General features: G+C 39.3%; 1 protein-coding gene across 1 annotated transcript; it reads left to right on the forward strand.

Moving 5' to 3' along the window:
• Positions 1-583: 583 nt before the first annotated feature.
• Positions 584-19,600, forward strand: LOC113665029 (venom phosphodiesterase). The gene is made up of 26 exons (XM_089187966.1): positions 584-796; positions 3,710-3,757; positions 3,857-3,935; positions 4,405-4,438; positions 4,986-5,074; positions 5,759-5,838; positions 6,115-6,234; positions 7,220-7,295; positions 7,638-7,671; positions 8,358-8,453; positions 9,169-9,244; positions 9,992-10,100; positions 10,445-10,488; positions 11,237-11,315; positions 11,645-11,676; positions 12,459-12,529; positions 13,322-13,375; positions 13,926-13,995; positions 14,370-14,457; positions 15,523-15,704; positions 16,286-16,343; positions 16,948-17,099; positions 17,341-17,560; positions 17,992-18,121; positions 18,524-18,692; positions 19,099-19,600. Exons 1-26 carry the CDS (start codon positions 713-715, stop codon positions 19,243-19,245), a joined length of 2,421 nt encoding a protein of 806 aa, XP_089044092.1. The 5' UTR covers positions 584-712; the 3' UTR covers positions 19,246-19,600.
• Positions 19,601-19,996: the final 396 nt, after the last annotated feature.

Below are 19,996 nucleotides of genomic sequence, written 5' to 3' on the forward strand. Positions count from 1 at the left end.
GAACTTTTTATTAGGGGTATACGAACTAATTTTTCCTTGCTCAAATGTGTGATTACAAGAGATTATAAATTATAATATCTTGGTGATTATCATACCCTAATGACCCGGATTTCTGATTGAAATATCCGACGACTTCTGAAAGTTATCGGAGACTTTCTGACGACTCTCCAACATTAACGAAGAGTTACGAATAATTTGTGATGTGTTCTAGGCGTCTGGCCCCCCAGGATCTGCCCCATGATTTCCCCATACCCTGGTGCCTCTTTTTGTAGACAAAAGAGTTAACGAAACTTGAATGACAGAAGAACACGTGTTTTGCTTTCGTGTCACCTGCCGTACCTGAAATGGAACACTTCATTGAGCTTTAGTTAATAATTATCAGGGAGCAAAATATTAGCAGGGGTCGGGAATGCGAAAACGTTCAGCTTGTAAGATCTTTTAAATGATTTGTAACATTATTTAGCATTGGCTCGCTTTAATGTGAATAATGTGAGTCTTCTCTCTTGTTCATTGTAAAGTTGTAAAATGCAGAAAGATCTTAATGTTTCCTAAACCGAGCCTGACCCCCACCCCCCTTCTTCTCCTAGAGAAGCAAACATGACGATCAGACCTTTGGTTGTGATGTGTGTTCCCGCGGGACCGTAAACACTTCCGATAGTGTGCATAAATACTGATTCACTCGCAAATTGTTCAGAAAGCTTTTTGTGAAACCATGGGTGAGGGTAAAATAGAATTAATCACCGAGCTGGAAGACGATGAGCGAAAATATAAGGTGAAGGTAGACGGCGGATCATCGGTAAGTTGCAGTGTCTAAATTCGCATATTACTCTGAAGTGTGCGTTCGTTCTTCTCGAATGCTTTTGCATTTATAGAAGCAAATGCTGCGTGAATATGAATAGTTTATAATTGTTTGTTGGAGAGCAGTTGCAATTAAGTATTGTCAACTCCTGGGGTTTCATGCAGCACCGGTTTCCGGCGGTCTACAACCGCTTGCGAGACCACTAATCGCCGTATATTTAGCCTGCGAGCAGGTTCTCGTGTTTTGGTTTCGGTAGGGCCGCCTATTACACCATCGGCAGCGGTAAAATTTCCGCACAGCCCCATCCTACATTATGCATTCAGTTCTTGAACAGAGGAAACAATGACAAAAACAATACATTTCCGTTGGGAAAACAGATTTGTTTTACAATAGTATAGGGCTGTGCGGAAACTTTACCTCGGCAGCCGCCAATGGAAAAATACATCCTTCTGTGTTCTTTCTCGTTCTTCAAAGCATGCTGAGAAGGTTGAGTTCAGTGTCCATGTAATCTGTAGTTGCTACAAGGACAGGATCGCGAATGATTCATGACTGTTGCATTCCGTGAAATCGTTCGTGCCTAACATTGTTCGCTTCGTCTGCGTCACGCAACTGCATCATGTAGTTTAACTTGAATCAATGCTATTAATTTGTGTTTTCTTCAGTGAGTCAAACAAGTGAACAGTTTAAATTTAGCAAGTGTTTGTATGTAGTTCGTCCTTTGAAAGCGAAGGCGACCATGACTTCGGAAAAAAAAAACAAAAAACAAAAAACAGACAGACAGACAAAACAAAACTAAAGCAAGGAAAAACACTCCAAGATTAGCATTACTTAAAACGGGGTATAACAGCTTCGCGACTTTGCAGTATGCAGAATCCTTGTCATTTAACATAAAGATTCAGCCAAACCATTTTGGCCAAATATAAAGTAGAAGCAGAGGCCCGAACTAGTCTCCCTTCACATTCGCTTCCGATCAGTGAATTTCGGCCTCACTTGACTGGCATTACTTTTTAACTCGTGAATTGTGCGCATGCGCAAGAGCGAGTTATAGATACGATGTGGGGAATAGCATTCGCTCGCTCGCTCGCTCGATTGGTCGATTCCTGTAAACTTTTTTTAGATTTTAGGCTTTTAAGTGCATTTTATAGTTTTTGGCGAGCAATAAACAGACGAAATGGCGACCTTTGTTGCTAAGAATAGTGGTGGGGTGAAAAAGAAGCCAATGATAATCTTAAAAGAGTTTTTTTTTTCGTTTTAGTTTCAACAAGCGGCGCCAGCGACTGGCAGGCATGCAAGGATTCACACTGAAATAACAGAACAACCTTCGTTTTTCATAAAATTGTAATTTACAGTCCTTGAACTTGAAAACAATCCGAAGATTCATTGAAAATATCACTTACTGCGAAGCGCTCGGAGTTTACAGATGTTCAAAAGCTTTTTCTGTTATAGCGTGAGATTGAGGACAAAATTGATCATTACGTTTCGTCGCGTGTGTTTTTCCTGTGAGAAGCAACAAAAGATGCCGGCGACTGACGAAATAACAAGTTAACACGAAAATCAGATAACACCCAAACAAACAATTTTAGCTACCGATTTTCAGTGAATTTTTAAAGAACAATTTTCTTTTAAGTTTCAAGACAATTTGAAGATTCAACATACAAACAACGTACTAAAATGCGAAAGTTACACACCACAAAATTGATAAATAGGCCTGAAATGAAATTCTATCTTGTTATTGATCATACGTTGCCTAGCACGTGACCTAAATCTACCCAGGCGGAGATCCAAAATGACGGTGGCAGGCTTGGCTTAGTTATATCACTCAAAACTCGTTCCCGTTTGTCTCATTTGATAAAGAGGGAATCGTTAATGTTTTCATTAAGACAGTATTGCCTTGATTTTCTAATATTTACAACGAAAGACAGTAAATTTCACTTTTCACCCACATTTACTTCCAACCTTTTCTTTTGAACCAGAAACAAAAATGATAGACGTTTAAAACACATGACATCATCCACCTTGTCAAATGTAATAGCATGATCATTTCAATTGTAATGCCTTCTTATCCCAACGTTACTTTGTTTCTCTGCTACATTAGCGAACACTGAACTACTGCTCGTACTCTAGATATGACAATCAACCACAAAATTCCCTAAACCAGATAACATTAAACATAATCTAAAAAATCATGTGTCAATTCACGAGTTTGCTCACAGAGCACTTTGATTCTTCACCTTGCTCACGCATGTTAATACAGGCTTCGATGAAGCGCACATGGCGCACTTATTGTCATTATTAATATTTCACCCACAAATTTGCTCAACTTAATGGGTTATATATATACCCCATACTTATTTTTAAAGGGGCCACGTTTGGCGCACTGCCCGCTCCGCTACATAGCTTAGCTCCTTAACGAGTTCCCTAGTTCAGTTGTAGAGTATCGAACCGTGAAGTCAAAAGGTCTTGGTTCCAATTCTTTATAAAGTACTCGGATTTTTTCTTTCGTCGGACGCTCGTGACAAAATTGTTGAAATCCTTACGGTGGACTGTACACTGTAATTTCGCTTCTTGTAAGATCTCAATTGGAAGCCATACAAAAACCATGTGAGGAAGATTTGATAACTTTACATTTTGGAATCTCAGAACCTAGCAGATAAAGAATTTTTGCGTAAACTTTTGAAAGGAGGTTATGGAATCATACAGCAGTTTTCAACAACTTTTTTCTATAAGCGGCTGCAGATGGTGTGATAGCAGGTTGTGTCTGTTAAAGAAACCCAAACAAGATACCGTGCTAAACAGGTGGCGGACCCATGTGATAAAGTTTCAAGAGCATCAAGATTTTCCTCTAATTTAACGACATCCTGACCAACCTTTGAAAAAGACATGCCTGAGGATTCAGTCGTTGCTTTTCAGGAAAAGAAATACTTTGGCTTGAGCAAAAGGCGATTGGCTTTAGTTGCGGTACGTTTATCACATTGTGTATTTCAATCGTTAACTCTTGTGGAAATTTGTTTATTATCTTATGAAGCCAACAAATTTACATACTTCCATTTCTTGTAGGGAGCAATTTTAGTCATTTTGTTAATAATTATATTACTCGTGGTGTTTCTCGTTAAAGTACGCTCAAAGAAATCCAAAGGTAAGCTTAAAGTCCTTGTGATTTATTTTGTATTTATTTATCTATTTTTTAATCTTTTTGTGGTCTGCTGGTGTTTGAACGTATTTTGATATAAGACTAAATCAGCCGACCGTGAATTTCTACTCATTGACCAAGCATTAAAACCTAGACCTTTAGACGTTTTCTTGTGAGCTCTTTACCTTAAACACCTCCATATTTGAAAAAAATACCCTTGTATTCCTCTGGAAAGACTCCACCCCACCCAGGAAAGGTTCAAACTCTCCACTCCCAAGCACAGACGACAGTCAAATTCCCGTGGGTGCCTGGGGTGGGGGGAAGGATGTTGAAGCTTCGAATTGATCGGCGCATAACGCCTGCGTCTGAGCCTTAACGGTACAGTATTTTTTCCGGGAGAAAGAACAAGGTGGGACTTCTGTTGTTATGATGTAAAGTTTTTCTTATCTACGGTCTCTTCTTGTCTTCGTTTTAGTCAGCAAATCACCTATAGGAGGACAGGAGGAATGGTAAGACTGGGTTGAATAAAAAAAAACAAAAAAACACACGAAATACTGAATGTCAAGGGATATTTTGAGCAAGCGTGTGGTATGGTTAAACCAGATACTAGCCCATTTGTATGTCAAAAGCGGGAGGATTAGCGTGAAAAATTGGCAAACATCAGCAATTAATTTGGCCGGGATTTGCATCTGCCCTCGAGTAATGAAGTTACATGGTAAATCGTTACTATCGGAGAAAATAATTACCAATTTCCCGTGCGTCAATTTTGAAGCGAAATGAGCTCTTGATTCTCAATAACGATCAAATTGACAGAGATTAGTGTATTAAATCATCTTTAGAGTGTTGCCGGGCTTTAGGAAGTAGTTATATCTTTACATCTTCCTTAAAAAACAACATACAATTTCGAGAATTTGGAGAAAGAATAAAATGCTTATTTGACTATTCCTTTCATGGCACATGATGTCGTTTATGTACTTTAAGAGAGGTCATCTGAGGAAGCCGTGAAGCTATTAACTTTATTATATTTACTATGTTTTCATAATTTATTATGGACAGCTCATCAGATCCCCTGATTATTATCTCAATGGATGGATTTCGACCAGACTTTCTTGGGAGAAATCTAACCCCTAACATCGATTATCTTGGTAAGAAAAATCTGCTTCCATTCTGAACGTTTATCAGTGATCCAAATTAAAGAAGTATTCAGCAGTCCTGTAAGCAGACTGACATACAGTTACAGTTTGACGGAGAGATGAACAGACGGACCGACGGACGGACGGACGGAAGGGCCGACCGATGGACCGACGAACAAATAGACGGACGGAAAAATAGACGAGCAGACATACAGACGGACAGACAGACAGACGAACAGACAGACGGACAGTTAGACATACAATTATAAACGCAAGTTACCAAGTCATTCGTCACCTGACAAAACGTTACTTAGGGGCGTGTCTAAAACAACCCCCTCTTAGACAGACAGACAGACAGACAGAGAACTCGCAAAAATCTATTTATCAAGCCATCTAAAGGCTAGAAAGTAAAAAGGGTGAGCAGAGAGGAACCATGAAGTCCACTCAGTAGACCTCAGTGGTCTGGCCGACGGGCAGACAGCCATGAGCACAATTTGACTCTAAGCGGTGGCTTCAAATTTCAGTGATATCATTTCGGAGAGAAGCTTACACGCACAGCAATCTTTAGAGGACAGACAAGTTGCTTACTTTTAGAGTAATGATTATATATTTGATACTCAAAAACAATAACGATTTGATCACGAAAGCAAACAGTAACTACGATTTGTTATTAATTTTCACTTGTCTCATCGACAGCTAGCAATGGAGTTCGAGCAAAATTCCTCCTTCCTCAATTTCCCACAAAGACCTTTCCTAACCACTATTCCATGATAACGGTGAGCATGCACTTACGGAACGTAATGGTTAAATTAGGAGGACGATAATAGTGGTGGAGCGAAAAAGGCGGGAAGGGAAAAGGTTTGGACCCGACCCAAGCCTCCCTCGGTTTTTTCACTCCTCCGCTACTATCGCAACATTTACTATCCGTGTTTCGTTTCACTAACTGAACGTCTGAAACAGGCTATTACCTTACACATCAATTGGAACATTTTTTTCTAATTTTAATGAAATCGATCGTGACTGTTTTTTCCTATGTTTTATTCCATCACTAGGGTCTTTTTCCCTCGCACACTGGTATTGTGGCTAACAATTTCAGAGACGAAAAACTAAATGACAACTTCGGAATTAGAGGACCGACGAAATCTGATCCCAAATGGTGGAAAGGCGAACCAGTGAGTAGCTTGCTTGAATAGTTGGGGGTATTGTTGTTCACAAGAAACAAAATTTAACAGCGCAGTTTTCAAAGAGTCTGCAGTAATGCTGTGTCAGGGAGAGTGATAGGACTGATGATTTCAACAGGCCCCCTTCCCTGTCCTTTCGTGGCTGAGACGCTTGTTGGTATTTTCTTTGCTTGAACAACCCCGCCAGTTAGTTTCTTATCATCTTGGTATAAAGATCCTCCCCTCTTTTGAGACTTGTTCCATTATAAATTTTTCACCTTTTTGCCTAATGGCCAGACCCCGGTTGATCGAAGGGTGGATAACTCTATTCACTGGATACATTGTATACTCAGGATAGCACAGCACGTTGGATAGCGGTTCATCCGTTGGATAGTGCTATTCGCCCTTTTGAACAACTGGGCTTTGATGTGTAGAGCGTTTGGATCCAAACTGGGTTGGGTCATTGAGCCGTTTTATTGGGCATGACCTTATCACGATCAAATGTCCGCTCTGTTTTATCCACGGGATATGCGATGACGTGATACTCAGTCTATCCATTGCTTCAAAAGTATGAAGTTCGGGTCTTTTCCGGCTCATAATACCTCTTTCCACTCAGGAGTGTAAATAGTGCCATCAAACTTCCGGAGAGCCTGCTGTAATGCTGAGGTGGGGAAGGGGAGTAGCCATACTCCTTACTGCAGCGTAATTATGAAATTGGACTGAGGTCTGACTTTGGATGCCACTTAGCCCTTGGGTAATTTGTGCACCTTTGTGAGCGTCTAGCAAGCATCTCCAATGACTGCTTGCTCGCCAACTTACGACTACTTCGCTTGTCTACAGACAGTCAATCAAACGAAGCATCTGTTAAATCACTCAATAAGAAAACCAAGAGAAAAAAAAAATTGAGGAAGGCCAAGCAGAGTTACAACAACACCAACAGTAAACAAAAGAGATCAATCAGTTGGAAGGTTGAACGTCTCCTATCTCTCATTTATAGTTGTGGGTGACCGCCATTAAGCAAGGTCTTGTGTCTGCGTGTTACTTCTGGGTCGGGTCTGACGTTCCTATTGAAGGTAAGATGTGTCTGTAGGGAATTTTATGATAAACTGAATGAATGACGCACTCATTGGTTCTTGCTTGTGATCTATGGTAGAACAGACATATACATGACGTCTCCATCAACAAGTATTTCTTTTTGTTATCATTAAAAAAATACATTCCCTTTTTCCGTGGGTCTGCACAGTAACAGATCACGGCAGAGGTCAAATTATGGTAACAACATTACTGACAAACTCGGCTGCGCGTTTTTGTGCCACTTTTTTATTCTGTCCACATTTTAACGTCATCTGTGATCTATTACTAAACAGACACACCAAATATATTTGTTAATTTGACGCCGCTAATTTTCCTTTTAGGAATATTACCCAACTTCACATATGCCTACAATCAGTAAGTATTTTATCATAGAGAGGAGGAGTTTTGTGTGAACAGTTGTCTGAGATAAATGATGTGCCGATTGTGCTTTCAATATGATGAACGCTGAATTTGCGATCATAAGACAAAAATGGATGTAAGAACCATTGGGGGCAAGTCTCTACTTATCGCCTTTTTTTGGGGGGGGGGGAGGAGGGGGGGACAGGGATTTGGAGGATGTTGATTGTGTCCCGATAAAATTTACCTGAGCCGTCATAAGGCTTTGAACCCCCCCTCCCCCCCCTCCCCCCTCCCATTTCATTAGCAGTTAATTTTCTGTCGATTTTCTATAGTCCCTCTTTTGACTTTGTTGACGAGACCATGCGGCTCCCCCAAAATCCTCCACCCTCAGCCGCAGGGGAATAAATAATTGCTGCTGCCTTCTTTTGTTTTCAGTTTTTGCATTCACTTCATTTTACTTACTTTTCTCAATTTCTACAGATTAAAACATCTTAAATACACGCTTGTCATGAGTTATATACGTGTTCTAGAAAAACGAAACAAACCTAAACAACAAGTAGAAAACAACAATAGGAAAACTAGGAACAACGAAGCAAAACGTTTACGTAAAGGAAGAGACCAAAGGAAAAAGGGAGAAGAAAATTTGCAGAGATATTTTCACACCTAACCTGTGCTTTAACTGGTTTTATTTTTTTTATAAGGACTCATCCGTTTGAAGCTCGTGTGGATAAAGTTCTTAGCTGGTTGGATCTGCCATCCCACTGTACCGCAGATAATACCAACAATGAAGGCAAACGGTAACAAATACGCACACTGTTCTTGTCATTATTAATTTGTCTTTAAGGATATATCTTAGTTTTGTTCTACTTAAACTCCTGTTTGCAAGATTTTCCTCTGATTTGATGTAGATGGAGGTTTCTGTGTATGGATGTATTGTTTTTTATAAAATAATTCAAATAGTACGCGCGCTCTGATTGGCCATAAAACCATTTTACATGAGCGTATGTAAACACGGTTTTTCATTAGTTATTTCTTTCATTCTATTATTTCTTAGTCATTTCTTTCATTAGTTATTGCTAATCTACTTCGCGTCGTGGTTTCCTACGCTTATCTCGTGTTCTCCCAACCTCCCGCGTGTTTACACCAGGCTATGTAAACACGGAAACCATTTTGCATTTCTTCAATCTACAGTTAAGATTAATGTTTTCTCGAGGAATGTAAGGTTCGAATTAACTTTTGCTCCTGGTGATGTAATGACAAAACGTTGCGACGCCGAATTCGTGCAGGGCTGATTTTGAGAGTTTAGGAGGAAAAAGTTGGTATTTCCATCTCGGAAAATCAGTAGAGCTGTGACCTTACATTTGTCCTGAGAGTATATTCTCTGAGTTTTTCTATGCCGTCTGCCGACCATTTTTGATGTCATAAACAATGCGTTCTTTGAGAATATTAGTTGTAGGCTGCTAAAAATCCATTTTTACTTAAATGCACTAACTTTGGTCATTTGTTGCCCAGGCGGCCCTCGTTCATAACTCTGTATTTCCATCAACCTGATTACACTGAGCATCGCGCAGGACCAAACTCAAAGAAGGTAAGTTTGACGCTTTGCTGTCCCACCTAAATTACGAGGTACACTTAAGCGGACGGTCTAGAAAGGAAAGTTTCTCATCATCATTGTTAAAAGATTGGATGCCAACATTCTTCATTCTTTTTTGTCGAGATAAAATGGGAGAGAATTATTTCTTCCTGATCTTATATTATTTCCTTGAGCCTCTCTTCCCACTTTACAATGTTGAAAACAAAAAGGCGAAAAAAATTGGGTTGTCTAGGGACGGATGGAGGGATGAAGTGGAAACTTAATCTGAGAGTTAGCAAAATTTGACATCATGACTGAATATTGGGTCGCGACAGCTTTTTTGTCCGCCCTAGCTAATACAAAGACTCAAAACCCAAACAGGAGGGAAGGGGGGATCTCTGAAGGATAGAGCTGACATTCGAAAGGCAAGCCTATCTTATTTATATATATATATATATAAAGGGCCGTTCCCTCCCTCGTACCCAAAAGGTGTACATGACCTTTGCCAATTGTTTTTTTTTCCTATGTAAAGTTTTAAAGATACGTCCAGAAATGTATGCAGAAACGAAAATGGCGAAAACTCGTCGTCAAATCCGCCGAGCTGATTTCGCTCTGACGAATTTGACTAAATTCGCCAAAAGTGTTTAATCCGTCAACATTCACTTGGTTTGAAGAAATTTTGTCAATTCTAACTTTAGAGTTACTTCGCGCATTTCTGGAGATAAGTGGAGTTTTCCTACTTTTCCTTCTACATTTTTATAGACCAATGCGCAGTACAAAAGAGTGGACGATATGATTGGAAGACTGTGGAAGGGGCTAAAGGATCGATCCATGCAGGACAAAGTAAACATGATCCTTGTTGGAGATCACGGTACGATAATTGGATTATCCAGTTAAGCTTTCTGGTGTGATTGGGTTACCTTAAAGTCAGCGCCCGTGCTTTAAATCTCAAATCACCTTTGGTACATGGATGGGCCCAACTTTCGGTACCCCGCCCTCTGACCCCATAGGGGGTAACTCCCTAATTCTCACCATTTCAGTACAGAAATGGTAAGGGTATCTACCACGCTTCGAAACTGAGGAGAGAAAAGTCGCTTTTGCTAGAACTCCGTCTCTGTTTCCGTTATCAGTAAACGTATGGCGCCTTCTTTACTTGGTATTTGTTGTTTCTTGGAGATACGAACTTTAAACAAATATTTGAATATGTTTTGTTAGGTATCGCTCCAAAAAGTTGCCAGCGAATCGTTTATACAGACGCAGTAAGTAGTTGCAAGTTTTTTTTTATTGACAGAGTGTAAACTGGAAAAAAATTACCAAGAACTGTCATCTTTAGAGCCGACGTATGCTCCCCATACCAAACAATTTTTTATCCCCTGTGAATTATATAATGATTTTTTTTGACAACCAAACAATAGATTACCAATGAGACTGGGATGTTAAGCCACTTCTTGTGAACTGAACTCTCTAGTTTTGCATGTGCTGCGTGTTTGCTGAGGCAATATTTTTCCAAACGGCAGCGTCTGTAGTCGATTTTAAAGTCAGTAGGAAGAAGATCCAAAATGAAAGCAGAATTTTCTGTGTCGTCATTTTGAATCACGTGAATTTTCGTGGTTTTTTTTAAAGTTATTATGTCTACCATCCCCATGCTGAACTTGAAAGCAAAATATGTACGATAATTAGATGGCAGCGAATACGCGACGTAACAGTTTCTAATGCGGAGCCCAGCTGGAAAAAATCGAATTGATGTTATTGTTGTTGTTTGTTTTTTCAGCTTGTCGGAAATTTTTCGGAATCTTTCGTTTGCATAAAATTTTCGGCTTTTTTTGACGAATATGTTTCAGTCGTGGATTTTTTTTAAAGTCATGAGCAGAGTAGTTCTGGACTTTCTATCTAAAATATCTAAAATATCTAAAATATCGGACTCGTTTGTGCCAGTAAATTTGATCATTCAAGAATTTAACACGAGGACCTACGCCTTAACAAACAACGTTTTGAACTTTCTTTCAGTACAATGTAACTCTCGATGATGTATATTCCCCTCAGTGGTACGGAGGGGCATTCATAACAATGAATCCGAAACCGGGAGGTATGTAAACGCGTTCAGCAGGGAAGGGAGGGAGGGGTAAGATACACCCTCGGCGAAGGCTAACGCCCGTCTTTAGAATAGATGATTTTTTTTTGACGGAGAATGTTTAATAAGTGTTCGTACCTGTCTTGGATGATTATGAAATTCACTTTCCTGAAGATGGTTGACTAAAGTCTGTACCAAAACATTCAACTGATGCTTTCAGGCCAACAAAAGGATTTCGATTTACAATAAAACGAAAAAAAAAATAGAGCACGATTCTTTATCAAAAAGAGAGAGCGAGAAGTGTTAGAACGTTTATTTTGTACATTGGGCTATTTTTCTTTCAGTTTCAGCGGAAGAAATTGTGGCTCGTTTACAAGTAAGTTGTTTTTCATCTTTGCAAACTCTACAAAATAAATTTTCAACTGAGCAAACTTCATATTTTTATACATTATTTAAATAATGAAGAAGTATTTATTTATTGCATTCGACCATAGGCGACCCAAGCATACTGTATGTGATTCCGTGATTTCAAAGTCATAAACATGAATATCCGAAAGGCTGAATATGTGCATTAGCTGGAGCAGTACAAGCCAAAATTTACTCGCTATGGAATCTATCCCCGTCCATTGGTATTGAATCGCTATTGAGTTCATTGACGTCGATATTCCCTGAATACGATTGTTCGAGCGACAAAAGTTTCCAAATTCTTCTGTGTCGGCTCGAGGGGCCCTCCGTTTTTTCATTCTGGCTTCGCGTTGTCGTTAGCCTCATTACGAGCCGGCCTTACTGCGGGATTCAATGAATGGAATAGTGATATAATACCTATGGATACAGGGATAGATTTTGTACTGCGGAAATTCGGCTTGTGCTACATTAGGCTATACACATGTTTCTGCCTAAAACCGTGAAATCTTACATAGTACGCTCGGGCCACCTGTGAATTGACAAGTTATATTGCCAGTCCCTGTGGATTAATGCGTAAATGCGATTAATGCGTATGTGATTTACACTCATATTTCGGTTATTGTTGTCATCTTTTCCAAAACTGGAAAGGGTTTTTCTTCTCTTGTGAAGTATGCCCAACTTTCTTTGTGCCTCTGAAGAAGTTTGTTGTAACTTAACTTAATCCTTGACGTATTTATAAATGTTGGTTTTTAGTGTAAGAATCCACACTTTCGCGTGTTTTTAAAAGAGAACCTTCCCAAGCGGCTTCACTACTCTGATAACAGGTAAACGTGAGGTTTATTGTTCAGTTTCCACAAGTTTTCTTTAATTAATGATAACTTAAGTCTCAAATGCATTTGATCTTTTCGTCTTTTTGTTTTCATTTTACTTACGCTTGTTGTTAGTTCAATGTAACGGCATAATCTTGGATGAGATGTGAGGCCGAAATAAAAAGAAGCACAATAGGTGCTAACTTACATAATAAAGTTCTCGGTTTTTTAATAACTTCACTTTAAATCCATCGGAAAGTTGAAGAAGGAAGAGTATTAGTGTAGCTAATAGTGAATGAGGGCCCTATAGGTGCAATAACTACACTATCGGACGACGAACGAATACTTAAGAATTCGACGAACAAGTGGACTGGAATTTTAGTCTTCGGCGATTAAGTGGCTGGTACTTCGGACTTAGAAATAAGAAGTACCAAACCTTTACAAGATGAAAAAAGAGGATGAAATAAGGAATGAATTGAAGTGCCTTTCACCGAAAATCATAGCATTTGAAGAATTAGCCTTGACGTTTTTTGGTCGTAAAATACTTTGCTTTTTGCCAAATCTGCTGCCGGGAGAGTCGTATCTGATACTGGTTTCTTGGATTTAAGGGTTGGGGGTGAGAAGCACTTTTAGCAATTGAGTTTTGCGTTCTGTGCGTGTGAGAGAAAGGAGATTGACCACGCAATTAATGAAATAACCAGCAGCTGCCAGTGCCTGTGTCGGATAATCATCTAAATTGACTGCATTCCAGTAATTGTTTTAGACATTTTGCGTTCTTGAAGGCGTCTCTAATTCGCTATCTTTCAGGAGGATTGGACGAATTATCCTAATTCCGGAAGACGGCTGGCTTGTAGGATTCAAGTGAGTGCAGTGCGTCATGTAATGATCATTAATACCCATTTGTACTAATTATTTCTAACAAAGATACACGTGTGGAAACGCCTCATGGAGGGAGATAAGTCACTCAAATGCGGTAGAGTTCATGGCTCGAGATCGGTGAAACCGTTTTTGTCCGAAAAAGGTGATTTAATCAAGTTAGGATAATTTGGTTTTATGAAATGAGTTGAAAATGTAAACTGGCCGTCGTAAAGAGTTTCAAAGCTGACGTCTCGAGCGTTAGCCCTCCGTCAGAGCTAGAGAGTAGAGGCTGACGATCAAAACGTCAGCTTTAGAATTTCTTTGAAGTAGCCAATTAACATTATGAACCTAGTTGATAAAAATGAATAAAGGGGGTCGGTTTCTAAAGAATCTATGCAGCTGGGGGTTATTATCAGTGATATTACCCCCCCAACTGGGGGTTATTATCAGTGATAATTACCCTCAGCAGCATAGATCCTTTAGAAACCAACCACCTTTAATCATTTGTTTATTTCTCAGTTTTGATTTGTTTTATTTGATTTGTTCTTTCCAGCTCCACTCGTGGGATCTGGTTCTGTAATGGTGGAGATCATGGCTACGACAACATAGATCCTAACATGCGGGTATCAACAATATTAAACGATACACAAAATCCTTAACTTTGAATTTAAACCCGGCTGCATATGTAATTTACTTCTCAAGCATGTCGTTAATTATAGTCTCATTTTGTCCTTTGGCTGCCTTCCCTTCCAGTGGTACACTTAGGATATTTTTTCGTTTGTGCCTTAAAAAAAGTTACATATGTATAATAATGCTAAATATCATCAACGCTGCCGATGTTTTTGACATTAGTTTGTGGGACAAAATTAAAAGGTGGAGCCGAAAGTTTGTCTGTTGATTGGTCAATTTCGATCGACCATCCACAGCCGACTTACGCATTATTGCCAATCATAATACGGCAAAAGTGATACATCATCATTTTTTTCTTTGTTTCCAGACTCTATTTGTAGCTCATGGTCCCGCTTTCAAGAAAGGAGAAGTAGTAGATCATTTCCTCAGTACGGAACTTTACGGCATGATGGCAGGTAATTTGCTTTTCGTTTTCAAGCACTTAGATGTCTTAACACGTCAAGCTAAAGCCAACTCGCCTTATCAAGGTTACCTCACTAGAGTTCGGTCTAAGCTTTTTGTTTGCTCAAACGTTGTTTGGCGAGTTTTTGGTTGCCGTTTGCTAAATTCGTTTGACCTCTGATCGCGGTAATCCGTTAGTGCACTAGTTGGCGAATTGTCAGTGGTCGAGAGATCAACTTTTTTAAAGTAGAATATAGGCTACCTATCGAGATGCGCAGCTTCCAGCTCTGATCAGCCTGTCCGGCCCTACACACGTCAGCTTTCACTGTAGTTTTCTATGGGATTGCGCGAGCGAGTTCGAAGGGGTGATATAATAAATATAATTACAAAGTATTCTAGAACTTTCCAGAAGCTTACAACGAAACTATTCTTGTAGAGTTACATCATAATTATATAACCCGGTAGAATGTTCTAGAAATATCCAGAAAGTACTACTTTTGTACAATCACGAAATACGTGAAATGGTTAATGACGTCAGGATATAGAAGACGGCAAAATGGGCGTTTACAAAAGAATTTTCGTTAAAAAAGCGACACGGTGTCCGTTTTAATCTCGCAATTAAATCTTGGCTACGTTTTCTCCTCGGCTTACTGAGAAATGAAGTCGAGAATTGGCTTCAAAATGACAATAAATTTCTCCTCGACTAACTGAGAAATGAAGTCGGGAATTGATCTCAAAAGGTGAAGGAATGTAGATCACTGTTTACTCCTGGCGCCTCTAGAAAGTCTAAATACCCCCCCCTCCCCCCCTCTTACAACACCTCGTTGAATAACACGGTTTTTCTAGGAAACCGATGCTGCTTTTTCACACTCTGCTGAGGTTTGAGCGAGCCACGGCAAAATCCTCCACTGTCCTTTGAGTTACTCTCTGAATCACGGCTCGCTTTGAAGCGATGCTTGATCGTGGAGACTCGAGCGAGGAGACGTACTAAAATTTGCAGCAAAATAGAACGAAATTGGTTCCTAGAAGGAAGTCTTTACATTCTATTTCTAAAAAAATCAGTCTCTATTCGTTCTCAGATATACTCGGGCTCAAGCCAGCCCCGAACGATGGAACACCTGGTAGCTTGCGGCATCTACTGGATCCAAGTGTCGATATTGATGTCCTTGAGACTGAGTCCGACGGAAAGTTAATGAGAACTGACATCTGCCGAAAACCTGCAGGTTTTGACAACTGCAGTCAGTGCATTTGTAAATTTTGTGTAAGTGGTGAAATGCTGTTTTTTTTTTCCTATAGTTGCAATAGAATGCGGTTGCAGTATAACTGCAATCGCATTCTATTTCAATATAACTGCAATTAAATGCAGTTTATAACTTGAGAAGTATGATCAGTAGCGAATGACTCACCGATTTTTCTAGAAGGTATTACACTCATCTGTTCTGAAGAACTTATTTGTCCAATGAATTTTAGAGTACATCAAAAGAGCAAAAATAGGGGGAGGAGTAGAAAATGTATAGCTAATTCGTTTCAAGGGTTCCTACCTGTTTATCCTTTTAAAGTGGATATCTCTCGTTTTATTAAATGGTGATTCATCTGAATTTTTCAATTCATCAATGTCACCATAAATTCGCTTTTACATTTGAATTTGATGCTGATCTGTTAATTTTATCTGGTCAAAGCTTAAACTGAGATAATGATTTTATGCAAAGTGTAGTGGTAATTGCGAGAAGCATAACATGAATTAAGGCCTGTTAGTACATGTGGTAAACTGAATACAATTTTTGGGAGGAGCAATTCACGTTCCTGTGGTAATTTCCTTTTTTCTCTTTGTTTGTTGAATAGGATAAAAGAGCAGAAGTTATTCTAAGTGACAAGAAGCTAGACATGTCAGACCAAGAGAGTAAAGACATATTTTTGGTTATACGTACTTGTTTGCATCTTTTAGAGACTTTGCGCAGACCATTTTGACTACAACTTTTTATGAAAAAAGAAGTAATTTAAACATTTGCGATAGTTTACTTTCAATATTAGTCTAAAATTCTTGAAGACAACAAATTGAAATTTACTTTTTGCCATCCATTGCAAAATTTGCTGCAGATAACGTGGTTACTTATACCAAAAGAACGGTTTTATAATAAGCAGAAGTAACTTTTAAATCGGCATAAGGCAAACCAGTTAGGTCTTTTTTTAAAGAGCTGAGAGACTTTAAATCGAAACTGCCTTTAAGAAAGAAGAGCTGGACTTGTGGCATTAAGGTCCTTCGGATTACAAGTCTACATCGCTCACATTCTTCGGCCACGTAGCCTCCTCTTCTTAATGTTTTTGCTGAAAGGAGATTTTAGTCTTAGACTTAGACTTAGTCGTAAACTACACTAACATTTCATCCACAAGGAAACGCCCACAGTCGAGTTATTTTCTCATAAGGAACTATTATAATTATCATTGATATTATTTTCGTTTTTTGTTCTGTTTTATGTATGTTTGTTTGTTTTTTTTTATCCTAGTATCTGAATTTCAGGCGACACACCTCCCGTGGGGAGTACCTGAGGGTGGAGCTGGTCGAGAGGGTTGTATTCTAGCGCAGAAGGGTTTTGTGACAGGCTATAGCACTTCTCTACGTTTACCTTTATGGGTGGCCTATAGACTTGATGGAGAGGTACGTAAAACCAGGATCATTCAGTTTGATGAGAAGGTAATTAGTAAACATTTGGGAACCGCCATGAAAACGTTATCGCATTAGGAGGATGTGTGATAGAGCTCTTATCTGCCTACAGCCTTTTAATCGCGTCACTGGCAGTGACAGTGTCATTGCGACATCTCAGAGATTATCAACGGACAAGAAACCCTCTGAAATTTGTGTGGGTCTCACAGGTTGCTATATGTTCTCTTTTACCCAGAAAGCCTCACAGTCAGGAACCCGAAGAGATTGTTTCCGAAAAGATACTCGCCTTACCGATTCTCAGGCCTCGCTCTGCAAACACTACAAGTATTCGGGTGTTGACCGCGGACACATGGCGCCGAATGGTGACTTTGACTCTTCTAATGAAAATGATGAGGCATGGATGGATACATATCTTTTATCTAACATAGCACCACAATACCATGGATTCAACGCAGGTAAGGGTAAAAAAAAAAAAAAAAAAAAAACATTTATACCCAAAGATACGATACACATTACACTATAGACTATAATGGAACGAAACAATGCATTACACACCTTGGATCCTTAACACCAGGATCAGCAATTTCAAGAACGTCACAAGAGTAAATTGAATGATTATTGATTTTGAGATTGCATATTAAATAGAGAAAGATGAACGTTCTCAGTAGCTGAGGATCAACATCAAACAGCGGAGTCCGAAGCTCTAGAGTTCGATTCCTTGTAAGTGTCGCCCTTTTTCTTCGTGCGATGTTCCGGACGAGACGGAAAAAAACATATTTTGTTTTTGACTAAAAGGTGTTGATGGTTTGATTTTATCCTTGTCTGTGGTTGTTTTTCAACATTCTGCGAAATCCAGCTAACATTTTATCGTACATGTATTCGTCAGGTATTTGGTTGAAGGCTGAAGATATGGTCCGGGATCTTGCAGCAAACTATTCACATGTTTACGTCATAAGTGGTTCAATATTCGACGAGAATGCCGATGGACTCCGAGATGAAGATGAGAGCATAACAAGGTTAGTACTCAAACTAAAGTTATCTTTATAACGCGGTGGGGCGTGTACCACGGTCCACGTCGGATGTCTTAGTAAGTGAAGAAACTTCGTCAAGTAATCGATACTGATAGGGGGGGTGGGGGGGTAGGTTTCTAACGAAACTGTGCGGCTGCGTCTGTCGGAGAGTCTAACAAAATGATTTGGTTTTATCAACTAAGTTGATAAAATACATGTAAATCGGCCACTATCAGGAGTTTCAAAGCTGACGTATCGAGCGTTTGCCTTTCGTCAGAGCGATTCTCTGACAAGAGTTAAGGCTCGAAACGTCCGCTTTGAAACTCTTTGCAGTGTCAAATTTACATTATTAACTCAGTTGTTAAAACCAAATGATCTTTTTTTACGCTTTCCGTTTTTATTTCAAAGGTGGCTCAAAAATGACACCAGTTCAGTGGCCATACCTACTCATTACTATAAAATCATCATGCGGTGTGACACCAGTAAGAAGCCGTATTACAAAGTGCCCGGATGTGAAGGAAGACTTGACGTCATTTCTTTTGTATTACCTCACTTGCCCAAGCTTCCCTGTTTCAAGGTAAGCGTGGTGCAATAGCTTTTGTCCGCCTTGATTTCAATACAGGTTGTCAGTCATTCATTCCCAGTTCCTTGTTTACTTGATTTTCAAATACTTTGTTCTGTTAACGGCTGGCGAGAGAAGATGATCCAAGAGAACCAGCTTCTCTAGTTCTGCGCAGGTCACCCAAGGGCCCAATGAATTGGAATCCAATTCATTGAATCCAACCATCCAGAAGTTTTCCTTAAAATGCTGAATTAGTAGCTACATTTACATGTAGGTCGAAAATCCATCGTGGTATTAAAATAAATTATTTATCTCTACAAGGAGCTCGTGTATAGGAATTGTTTCTTTTTTACCCTTTTCTATTTCATTTTAATGTTCTTCTATTGTTGTGAAACGTATTTCCGTTTCTTACTCTTTGCAGTATGAATCGTCTTCCAAGTATCTTCTTGAAAATACGGCTAGAGTTCGTGACATCGAACTTTTGACAGGGATCAAGTTTTTCAGCGGATTACCACCGGCGGAACAGGCGCGACTTAAAACTATTTCACCGGTCAAATTGTGGCCCTGAGCAATTAAGTTGGATGGAAGAAGTTTGAAGACCATTCTATTCTACTCTTAAAACACTACTCAAATGATTAAATAACATGGAGAGAACTTTGAAAATTGAACAATGAAGGAAAATTATGATCTAAGTGTGGTTATCCTTTAAAAAGCGCAAGCTTGCCAAGTACAAAATCCACAGTGGTATTTTTCCACCCAAAGCTTATCTTGGTACCGTTGGTTGTCAGGAGTTGTCCTCACACATAAAATGTAGAGGACGTAATTTTGCCTGACTTTGAAGTTCATTGAAACCGCACTCCCATAATTAGTGGAAAACTTCTCTAGAATATAATAAAATAAAAAGTTATATATTATATATAATATATATATAATATTTTTTCACCCCTTTCCCCCTTCCAAGTTTGTTCAATAATTACCCTTGTTCCTATTCCATCTTGTAGACCAACATTGAGAGGGGCAGGGAGGGGGAGATAGTAATTGTATCAAAAACTGTGTCTAGGAGTGTAGCTAAAATGCCATGGATTATCGACTTTTACCTCTAGTCCTCAGATCGGTTGTTTAATCAGATGATAGAGATGACGCCGATTTAGATCGGTTAACGAATTTTCAGGGATAACTTTGTATTGGTTGCCATCTCGCTAGACGAGAGGTAACAACACGTAACAAGTTCAGTATTCAAATTGTATGCCTGATTTGGTGATCTGAAAATCTTGAAAAGATTTTACTTGCCTGGAGGCGATGATAGGCATAATGGCCAG

The sequence above is a fragment of the Pocillopora damicornis genome, chromosome 11 (assembly GCF_964200805.1).
Source record: "Pocillopora damicornis chromosome 11, jaPocDami1.2, whole genome shotgun sequence".
NCBI lineage: Eukaryota > Metazoa > Cnidaria > Anthozoa > Scleractinia > Pocilloporidae > Pocillopora > Pocillopora damicornis.